Genomic DNA, 12,066 nt, shown 5'->3' on the forward strand with positions numbered 1-12,066 from the left:
AATCTCCGGAGAAGATCTGGATTCATTAATGTCCTTGATTGGTTTAATCAAACATCTCAACGTTGCCTGGCCTACATAAAATACTAATCGCAGCTAGAAAAACTGGTCTATGTAAAAGTAGGGCGTTTGTAAACTACCTTTGGTGTTTGACGTATGACTGGTTATAAGGAAAGCGGAACCATTAGACGTTTTTAGTCAAAGATGGACATCTGGTGGTAGGACAGGATCATACATGGATAAATAATACCCCGTAGCAGCTCATTTAGAGGAATTTAGAGTTTTAAAGCAAAGTCTGTGTGATTTTAGAGGTTTATGATCTCTGAAATATCTTGAATTTGTTCAAATAAAATACTGATTCGATACTTCAAAATGCCTGGTGATAAAATGTAGCCTATGTGTGGTTAAGTGATCACGTGCGTCGTCAATGAAAAGATGTAAAACCGTGGCAATTAAAATAAAAATGAGATATAGTTTAAATTATAATTCAGTATGGTAGACTGTAGAAGGTACACTAAGCACAAAAATATAAAATATAAAAATTTTCTCCAGTAAATTATAATTTGGCGCACAAGGACAATTTTAACAGAAACGTAAAAAGACTAAATTAAAACTGAAAGAGAACAACTGTGCAGGCTACAAGAATGTGTGGCCGGTCTCCATATCATCTGGCATCTTCATTAAGCTAATTAAAGCAAACTAAGAACAAATCATAACACTTATTTAGCCGCATTAGTCCGTTTTTCATTATATCCCATTTCCCATTGTCATTTAATATTGGCTATGAACCGATACAGATAGCCTATAGTAGATAAGAGATAAAAGGAAAAAGTGAGCATAAAATGCAAACAGCAACGTAAGAGGGAAAAGACATTGGAGCGACTTGATTACCGACAATCTCGTCTCCTCTGCAGTAATATATGCAGCGCTTGTTAGATAGACTCAGGGGGAAAGTAAATGTGTAATGAAAGCCTTCTCGTGAGGGGGAATATACTAATGGAAGAATCTAATGTCCTCTTAATCCTATGGAAAAGGCTTTGTCGTCTCCCTTATATTGACTGAATTGGTAATTAATGGCTCTGTGGTGCGCCATGGCCAATAATCCACAGCAGGCAGTGAGAGGGCTCTGAAGCATTTTGAGGGTCCAAAATAAATACAGAGCAATAATCTAGTCCACATCTATCAGTGCGTTTAACAAGAATCGAGCTCTGCAACTTTTGCCTATATGGAATTTTGATGCGCACAATTAATATTTCTGCGCGTAAAACATATTCATATTACATTTTAGTCTGTCTGAGGTCTAGAATAATCATGACATTAATTTAATTTTTTGTATATTTAATATATATATATATTCATATATATTTTATTTTCAAAATAAATAAAATAAAATTGAATGGCAAGTATGAGAAAACAGACCGAAACATGATCTTTAATATCGTGCCGTGTCTGGGCGCAAATGCATTGAACGCGAGGTCACATTCTCATACAAAAAGACCTGTACATACAAGATGTGTCGGTTCCAGGATCATATATTATGCCATAAATTAATATCCAGTGCAAGAGCGTGAGCTGAATCAAAGTCAGAGATGGAGATGGTCGGGTCATTTTCATAAGCACCTGGCTGCCTTTTCTCTTTTCTCCGTTTTTTTCCTCCTTGGTGTGTTTGACATTTCAGGTGATTTCTCAGGATAAGCAGGGAAGCAAAAAATGTAGAGTTTGTTAGCTCATTTAGTTACACTAATTTCCTCACTTATTGAGTTAGCTGCAATCAGCTGCTTCCAACAATGAAATCGGGTTGGCCGCTTCTTCTTTTTTTTTGTTTCTTTTTTATATATTACCCATTTACTGTGGTATTTTTATCTGAATGACAACTAAAATATCATCAGAACTCTAAAAGAAATCCAACTAAAGCATTTTTCTCCCCTGTTGTTTTATAATGTAACTAATATATTTAAAAAAAACTTTAAATTATAATAAATAATAAATACTAATTATAAATAGGCTCATTTAAAATTAATTAGGGCTAATAAATTGTTTTTTATTTAAAAATAACAATGCAGTTATTAAACGTATGTAAATTATTGCAATGTTTTGAGGGAATTTGAGACAACAAGGTGAAGGAGCTTGAAGTCATTAAAGATGCCCATTTAAAATTCTTAAGCAAATAAGCGCCTTATCAGATTAAATGTAGCATACTCAGAAAAGCAAAGTGGGTGCCCTCTCCCCCGAAATAATCACGGGCACGAGGCGCACAAATGTACCTCGCCAAAGTGCTTTCAGTCCCTAAATTAAATTGTAAAACTAAGCAGGAATACACTCAAAAATAGATATTTTTCAGATTTCTTTCCTGTTTCTACTATAGGGCTACAGTTAGGCCTATTGTTTATAATAGGAATGCATTACCTAATAGTCTAAGACTGAGCTTATTTGTTACAAATGAATTCGTAACGCGGTCTTTGATACCCTGTCAACTCATTGTTGCGAAGAATCATCCAATTAACGTGACAAAAGCGGAACTTTCATTCAGAAATGAGCATCTTCGAGAGCGCCATTATAAGTTTTCGTATTTAGTTGTGCCATTTGCTGAGCTTATTTTACTTTGACAGAAATCTGTGTTTGAGTTAAAATGTTAATAAAACGCTGTTTTTAAAATACCTGCACAGAAAAATGTTCAGGTGTGCTAGGCTATGAGACATTTCTTTAACCCATTTTGCTTTCTCGGAAGCCACTAGTGAATGCACAGCCTCTATTTACATGCTCTTTAAAGGAAAAAAAGGTTGCATTTTCTCATTTCTTTGGGCCGGTTTTTAGTCGGTTGGCCATAAAATCTGTCAAGTATAGGCTGTAATGTTCCGTCAGATTGTGGGCGGAGTCTGTGTGACGTCAGGACGCATAGAGCAGCTCGGTTGGACGGAGAGAAGGACAGCTGAAATGAAGAGCGAGGGCTGTGATGTGTAGGAGTGTGTGCGTGTATGCAAGTGGATATAATATCACATACCTGTCCCTGTCACTCTGGCTCTCCTTGTAGCTCTCGGCTGAAACCGAGATATCTTTTACCCAGTCGAAACGAGAAAAAAAACTTAAACTTTCTTCAGCACTGGGTTTATTTTATTACGATAACAGCCGTTTCAGGAGTGTCGCTTTGAGTGGTTTAAGTGAGAAAGGAGCACTGACAACGCTTGCCGATACTTCACTACTGGACACATTCATTTCTTTTATTTTTATTTATTTTTTTTTTTTTTTCTATATCTTCGCTGAGGACGTTATATCTGCTTGCGAACCGTCCGTAAATCGCTTGTGTTATCCATGACCTCTATGAAGGATCCGTTGAGTTTGGACCACCATCACCACATTACCGGGAGCAAACACACGCCGCTTACGATGGCCTCTAGTCTGCAACCGCTCCAGCGGTCTGTGGGCTCTAAACACAGGCTGGAGGTTCACACGGTTTCAGACACCTCCAGTCCAGAGTCCGTAGGTAAGCCCTGGTCCTCTGAAGAGATATTTAATTGGAATGTTTTCGGGTTTCGTGTCAGTTACCATTAGGTAGGCTATATCATTATGTATATCATTAATATTAGGTAGGCTATATCGTGAGGTAGCCTATGCCTGTGAAAAGAAACCGTTTAAAACTTCTCCCTCAATTTGAAAACAGTAGGTTACAGTGTGAGGCATGCAAATATATAAAGACATGGAGCTGGCAGTTAGTTGATTCATAGGGCTATTGAAGTAGGCTACATAAGTCATGCCCTTTGACAGGGCTTTATTTACTTAAATTGTGTGTGAAAATGTGGGCTTCTCACAAATGTTTACACTGCGGCATTGCGTTTTGTATGGAATAATGCAAACATTCTCTACCGCTAATGTTCTTTTTTTTTCGTATGATGAGAAAGACATGATGCGTTCATTGTGGTTAAAATATTTTTTAACCTTGATTTTAGAACATTTGCGCTTGAATTTTTACAGGTAGTGTTAGCTTTGCAAGAAATTATTGTTGAACATTAGCGTTCATAAATTTAGGCTAGTTCAGGAAGATCATTAATTAATTTAGCCCGTTACTTTGTTACCAGGGAACCTACTTGTTTCTATGATGTCGAATATTTTCAATTCAATAAAACGGAATTAGATTTATCACCCCCACACAGACTTCTCCAATGTGTCAAAACAGAGCCTGAAGCTTAAAAACTGTTCCTCTTGGATTAAACATTTATTTTAAAATACTGAATTACTTTGCATTTCAGAGAAAGAGAAAGGACAGAGTAAAAACGAAGATTCGACTGATGACCCATCGAAAAAGAAGAGACAGAGGCGGCAACGAACGCATTTTACTAGCCAACAGCTCCAAGAACTGGAGTCCACTTTTCAGCGGAATCGCTATCCGGACATGTCCACCAGAGAGGAGATCGCTGTTTGGACTAATTTAACAGAGCCCAGAGTCAGAGTAAGTTTGATAAATGAAATAACATTGTAATAATATGTGATAAAGCCCTATTTAATAAAAAGTAATACAATTGTGTAAAACGCTTATAATAGGCCTACTTAAAATTATTACAAATTAATGATTATTAGGTTATTCATTATATAATAATATAATTATAATTAACTTATTAGTACTGTTTTACAGTTATAGTAGGCTACTTATTTGAAAAAAAAAATTCATATATAGCCTATATATAAAGACTCGTTTAGCCTAACTATTATTATACGGGCGCTTCATGCTATAGGCTACTATCTAAAATCGCGTTATGTTAATTTAGGTTACATGCTAAATATGACTTTATTTAATCATTTAAATATAAATCTGTCACCGTTTGGTTAGAGGCTAATTATGGGTGAGTCAAATTGTATGCAATCAACACAAGTGACGCCCTAACGATGACAGACCTTAATGGAGTCACGCAGTCGCCTTTAAAGAGGTGTAAAGCTTGTATTTTGTGATTGTCATTCTCGTGTTGTATATAGCCTACATACGGTTAGTGTGTCTCCGCCTGCTTAGGGAGAATACACATTTGAAGCGTCGGGCGGCCCATTGACCGCTATAAGACTGGAGACTGGATGTGTATTGGGATTCCCGGGATCAGACAAGATTCCGGGTGACTGATAAAAAGCGATTTAATTAGGGATCCTAACTGAGTTTGACACCACCACCACCCATATCATGTATCTACCAAAAACAAACCGAGCAGTAGCCCGCGGTGACAGCAATTCTTAAAACGTATAATCGTTGGTTTAATTGTTCCCATTGTGTCGGAAAATAATTTATTATGTAGTCTAATAAGGAATCTAAATTATTCTCTGCATTTGTTGCAGGTGTGGTTCAAGAATCGACGGGCAAAATGGAGAAAAAGGGAGAGGAACCAACAGGCAGAGCTGTGTAAAAACGGTTTCGGCCCTCAATTCAACGGACTTATGCAGCCCTACGATGACATGTATCCCAGCTACACGTACAACAACTGGGCTGCAAAGGGGCTCACGTCGGCCTCTCTGTCTACCAAAAGCTTCCCCTTTTTCAATTCCATGAACGTCAATCCGCTGTCTTCTCAGGCCATGTTCTCCCCACCTAGCTCCATCTCTTCAATGAGCATGTCCTCCAGTATGGTTCCGTCTGCTGTCACCGGCGTGCCCGGATCAAGCTTAAACAGCCTCAATAACTTGAATAACCTCAGCAACCCCTCTCTAAATTCGGGGGTTCCCACGCCGGCGTGCCCTTACGCCCCACCGACACCTCCGTATGTTTACCGGGACACTTGTAACTCCAGTCTTGCCAGTCTGAGACTGAAAGCCAAGCAGCACTCGAGTTTTGGATACGCGAGCGTGCAGAATCCGGTCTCCAATCTCAGCGCTTGCCAGTACGCAGTGGATAGACCGGTGTAAGAGACGATTGTAGAATTTACAATCCCGAATCCCAGGAACGAGAGACTACACTTTTTTGTTTCAAGGGCACTAGAAGAATAACCCACTGAAATGCGTCCAATCCTGTGATGGAATGTCAAGCGGGAACGGAAGGCAAACGCGCCATTTCTAATAAGATTTGTTCTCTACACTAGCAAGTGCACACTAGCCAGTGAAGAGTTTAGGATACCAGAATAAAAAAATAAATTTAAAAAAAAGCTCATTTATTTTGACGTTTCAACTTTTGGACAGTAATTGACTGAACGGTTGTATATAGGCTATACATATATCTTAATATCATCTCCAATTTGTAACTCTTAAGCATTTTCGAGAATTCAGTTTAACACAGCATGTGGAAAACGTACAGGAATCATGTCTTGCTTGCGATCAAGGGAATGTACATACTAAACGCACCAGTCGTGTGTGATATCATAAATTTATTATTAAATGTCTGTGTGAATATAGATTTAGAATAGCGACCCTGGGTAATAATACGCAAATGTTTCTGAGAAATGAACTTGGTTTTTGCTCTGTGTATAATATTTGGTACGGAATTTTTGTTTCGTTTTTCAACATCCCAAAAATAAACTATTGTGTTTTATTTAATGGAAGTAAATATATTGTTCTAAAACATTTCAAAACGTTTTCTTCACAATTATTGCACGCTCATGTATGTAGCACACATTTGTTGCTTTGTAGCATTCTAAGGTTTATAGAGAGAGAGGGAAGGAAAACGTATCTAATACACATCAACGTGACATGAGAAGTCCGGTGAAGAGGGCGAGATGTCCCGAGCAGATTAGGAGTCGAATATACAAGACTGACTGACTGGAGGCTGGGCTGGGCCTCCAGTGATCACCGATGCTTGAAATAACATTGCAATAAGATCGGGGCAGGCTGGACCACACATCACTGAGCCATCTGCCAGCTGAACTGAAAAATAAATAAATAAATAAATATGATGTGATACACGATGGTCCAGTATTAAGATCATCTGATCGTGATTAAGTCGAAAACAAGACTCATATCTCATATGAATTATGGATTACTTATAATAACATATAAAGTGCCATCCCACTGCGCAAACAAAACTGTGCTTATTTTTTTTTTATCAGACTCACAGTAGCTTGGCGCGTATAATTAGAAGTAATCGCGACACTGAGTGTCAATTGACTGGCTGTTTGTAAACAAAGAAAAGCTCGCAGCGTCAAATTACTGTAGCCTATAGAAAATGCTTTACAAGAAATATGCTAAAGAGTGGAAAGAGGATTAAGGAAGATGTCTCGTGCCCCTAATACAATATAACTGCTATTGTATATTGACTCGCGAGGTTATTTAATTCCAATTTAATAAGCACTTATTCTCTTTCTCGGGAAATATTTACATTGTTTGGCCTTGTCTGCTGACCATCATTAACTGCACTGATGCATGTATAGCCGATAAAAGACCCTTATAGCACAGCCAATCTCATTTATAGAAGAGCAATCAAAACAAAGAAAGGTATGCAACAGACAGGCGTGTGTGAGAGAGTGTGTTTCTATCCATGAAAGTCATGTCACAGCGCGTACAGATCACAATGACTGAACATTTACTGTGGGTACAACACAAGCGAACTGTTTAACATGAATGCTCTCATTTAGTGATGATTAATGAGGCAGACAGAACAAGGGTGGACTGGAGGAAATTGTAAAACTGAATGCTACTATTAAAGATATTGAAAATAATAAGTATTGCAGTTGAATGAAAAGTAAAACGCCTATGCTAATTTAAAGCGTCTACGTTAAAACAACAAACGCTTGTCTAAAATCTACAGATCATAAATCACCCATTTTCAGGTGTACACATTCCTGATTCTCTCAGTGAAGAGCTCTTAATCTAACCAGGCCTAAATTATTCATTCCCAGCAACATGACGGTCTGGGGTCCCAATACACATCTCAATAAACACTGTGAGAGCGGGGGGCCCACGGGAGCAATACAGAGCAGATCCAGAGAGGAACCCTTCAGTCGGCCTAAACACAGCTGAGAAAGGATCCCTCTCTATTCTCTAGAAGACTGCATAAAGGTAAGGCATTTTAATGCGCATTATCAGCGGAAAACTACAAACATGTCTTTGCATGACGAGGAGAAGCGCCAAGTTTGCATTCATATGTAACTTGCGTTTTCTTCATAGGCTTCACTGCACAGTGCAACAGTCTTGCCGTGCTCTTGGTTATTTTATGTGCCGACACCAAATACGCTACTTGGACAACTTTAGTCGTTTCTCTTTGGGAAAATTTATTTTAAAATGTAATCACCAATTCCCTGACATCTCAATAAACACTGTGAGCGGGGGGCCCACGGGAGCAATACAGAGCAGATCCAGAGAGGAACCCTTCAGTCGGCCTAAACACAGCCGAGAAAGCTGTTCCCTCTATTCTCTAGAAGACTGCATAAAGGTAAGGCATTTTAATGCGCATTATCAGCGGAAAACTACAAACATGTCTTTGCATGACGAGGAGAAGCGCCAAGTTTGCATTCATATGTAACTTGCGTTTTCTTCATAGGCTTCACTGCACAGTGCAACAGTCTTGCCGTGCTCTTGGTTATTTTATGTGCCGACACCAAATACGCTACTTGGACAACTTTAGTCGTTTCTCTTTGGGAAAATTTATTTTAAAATGTAATCACCAATTCCCTGACGCGGAATATTTCTTTGATCTCATCTTGAATTGCTTGTTGTCTGAAATGGCACTGGCAGAGTTAATCTGTTAACTTGACATTATAATGTTGAAGCTGAAAAGTAGCCTACGCTACGTTTAAATTTGAAATAATTTAATATAATTCCTATATTTTTCTTTTGAAAATTACCGTAGGCCTAACTCTTAATCCCGCTGTCTTTTCGAATGTATGCTATTTAAAATATTTATAGCGGAACCAAACACCTTCTTCAGCGGCCGCTGTACTACCCAAATATTCCACCCGGTAGACTTTGTATTTTCTGACTACTGTAATAGATAATACTGGTATGACTGATATCACTTCTGATTTCCATAATAATGGGTAATTTTGTTATTCAAACTGTGCAATGGTCTCTTATTTACATTTTTGTGTTACAGCCTTTACAAAAAAAAAGTTAAATAGCTATCTACAGCAATCTATAATTCAGTGGTAGGCCTATATTTTAAATGCATATTTCATATTGAGTTTGCAGTATTTAGGGAAACCATATTTAACATTCTTCAGTATTTCATTTTGATATATGACTAACAGCTGCACCCAATAACACCAAAACTAATTTTAAATGCCTTCACAAATTTCGTTAAATCCGTCATACTTTCTGAAATCCAGCAAGGTGTAATAATAATTCTGGAGTAGGCCTACGCTCACAATTTAAATTCTAATCTATAGTCGTGTGAATGGATGGAACAGCTGAAATGTTTACCTAATATTAGCAACAATTGTTTTCCTTTCGAAAATTAAATCTATTTAATATAACATGTTGGTGAAGCAAAGATGTTAAAAATATCCGTAACAGGCTTCCGTAAAATCTGTTTAGAAAATTACAAACATGCCCATTTATGCCCATATTAGGTTGTAGCCTAGTAGGGTACATGTTTAAATTTGCTCGTATTTTCCAAATTAGCCTGCATGATATGACCAGATATTAGGCTAGTGGTCAACAAGCCAGTTTTTTATGTTCGCTGCCGTCGTCGCTGCATGAGTAGGCTAGTCTATATATTGATGAACTGAACTGCTATGTTGTTACCACCCCATCTTTGCAAAAGCACAGATTGTCCAATCAGATTGAAGCGATTTAAGCTCAAGGTCGGGCTGAGATGACCTCGCACATTCTCGCGCTTACTTCGTTCTCCACGAAAAACAACACCGACTGACCTGCAACGCATTCAGAATTTAAAGAAATATGACAATTTTCATATTTGCACATCAAGTAATAAAACATTTACTTCATAATGATCTTTTTTCCACAATATTATATTGTAATATCCCATTACAAATCAGCATTATAACAATTACAAAAGTATTTCCATAGAAGAGATAGAACAATATTGGACAGGCCAGTTAATCAGCTGACATTTGGCTATTTTGAGATGATTATTGGCACTGTCCAAAAACAGGTGTCCACATGGCTAATTAATGTAAAGGTTATGTGTCAGTTCCAAAATCCACTGACAGCCATGTCATTCGATGAACTTTCCATTTCCTTTTCTTTTTTCCCATAAAACATTAGAATTACAGGCCTATAGCAGCATTATATCGGCTATTAGTCACCATGCTTTCTCTAGATACCAGTATTGGCACCAGCCATTGGAAACTCATACTGGTCAAGTACAAAGCTACACTCTTGCACAAGAAAAACAAAGTTATTTAAGAGTAGGATGCCTCATTCAATATGTTCTGAAATGCATCTCTCTGTTGTCTATTAAATCATGCTAATGCAATTGGGGAAAATGTGCACAGGCCAGCTGGTACTGACCCAGAATGACTCTGTAGATCCTCCAGTCATTATATGTGCAGGACCCACTGACTGAGCTGGAGGTTTTTTTTAAAAAAGAGTGAGCAAACATCAGATGGGGTGAGTTTGAATTGTTGGAGAGAATGTATGTGAGGATTATGGGTGTGGAGGTGTGACTTCACATGTGTCACTGCCTTTAGTTAAAGGGATAGTTCACCCAAAAATGAAAATTCTGTCATTTACTCACCCTATAATGTCATTTTAAACCTTTATGATTTTATTTCTTCTGTGGTTCTGTGGTACACAAAAGAAGACATTTTAAAGATGATGCTGTTATTGTCTGAACAAACAAAAGAGGTCCAAAACACTGGATTCCCCTGGATTCTTTCATTGTGTGGAGAGAGGAAAAAGACATAGAGAGAGAGAGATTTCAAAATACCTCCTTTTGTTTTCCAATGAATACAAACTCTCCAACAGGTTTGGAACAACATGAGGGTGAAAAAATAACTAAATATTTTTATTTTTGGGTTAACTACTCCTTTAAGATCAGACCATTCTTTGAAAAAAAAGTCATGATTATATGCTTTCTGTAGGGCAACTATGTGTCTGTACCTGTGCCTCTTCTCTCTCGTACGTTCTTTGAGTGCATATCTCTGTTCTTTTAGTGTTTGGAAAAAGTGCTGGCATATTGCTAACATGCATGTCTATACCCTTTCATCTGATGTGCTTGTGTTTCGTTGGACAAAGTGTGTCTACCTTTCTTAGGATGTGCCAGAGCTTGTGTGTATCCGTGTATATATCCTATCCTTTGACATGCTTGAGTGTTCTTTTTTGTGTATTCGGGTGTGTGTGTCTGACACGGCCCTGCCTTTGATGAGCTGAGTGTGATGCCGGGACGGCTTCTCTGGCCGTAGGCGTGTGCTGTGGGAGCGTGTGAACGATCAGACATGGAGTAAACCTCCATGACTCAGACACTTCCTGCTTTCTCAACTTATATTAAAAAGAAACATCTTAAATGTTTTGACTCGAAAATCGATTAGGAATTCCACACAACGAGTACCGTGAAATCACAGATGCACGGATGTGTGTGGAATTAACAAAGATAGTATCAGTGAAGAGGCCCAACCGCAACATTTCTCTATTGTTTTGCAGTGGGAAGCGAGTAACGGAGGACTGATGATGTAATGCAATGCTTAAATAAAGCCTATAAGCTGTCCAGACTGCGAGAAGCTTTTAATTTTGGATGCAGAGAGATACAGACTATTTTCCCAAAATAACAGCTTTGATAGTGTTCCAGTAATATTGTGAGGATGTAAAGCATGTTGATATGCAGCATGCACAAGTATGTGCAAAAGTCTGAAAATAAATGTAAGCAATAGCCACCAATAAAACAACACTTAAACATGCATAAAAAACATGAAAAAGGTAAATAAATAAATCATATATTATATAAAATAAAGGCTAAAAAAACTTTGAACTGAAAAAAATGCTGATATATAAAAAAAAAATAAATAAAAAAAAAGTAATTCTGTTAAGAAATAGCCACCGATAAAACAACACTTATGAGCTTAACACAAAAGATGACCAAGTTTGTGGTTAATAAAAACATGAAAAAAGCAAAATATAATAATAAAAATATAAATAAAAAAGCTAAAGCTTTAAAATAATAAAAAATAAAATAAACTTGAAACAAATAATGCTAATCTTTAAAATAACACA

The 12,066-nt window shown here is 37.6% G+C and overlaps 1 protein-coding gene across 2 annotated transcripts in view; it reads left to right on the forward strand.

Annotated features, from left to right (window-relative positions):
- LOC107740114 (pituitary homeobox 2-like) overlaps window positions 1–6,498 on the forward strand; it is a 9,079-nt gene extending 2,581 nt beyond the window's left edge. Inside the window, exons 1-3 of one of the 2 annotated variants that reach the window (XM_016552426.1) lie at window positions 2,858–3,478; window positions 4,242–4,441; window positions 5,311–6,498. In XM_016552426.1, coding sequence (XP_016407912.1) covers window positions 3,307–3,478; window positions 4,242–4,441; window positions 5,311–5,874 — 936 coding nt within the window. In that variant the 5' untranslated portion in view covers window positions 2,858–3,306 and the 3' untranslated portion in view covers window positions 5,875–6,498. Of the gene's footprint in view, window positions 1–2,857; window positions 3,479–4,241; window positions 4,442–5,310 lie in introns of those variants that run through there. The other variant, XM_016552427.1, reaches the window with a different exon arrangement.
- Window positions 6,499–12,066: the final 5,568 nt, after the last annotated feature.

The sequence above is a fragment of the Sinocyclocheilus rhinocerous genome, unplaced genomic scaffold (assembly GCF_001515625.1).
Source record: "Sinocyclocheilus rhinocerous isolate Xijiao unplaced genomic scaffold, SAMN03320098_v1.1 scaffold584, whole genome shotgun sequence".
Lineage (NCBI taxonomy): Eukaryota > Metazoa > Chordata > Actinopteri > Cypriniformes > Cyprinidae > Sinocyclocheilus > Sinocyclocheilus rhinocerous.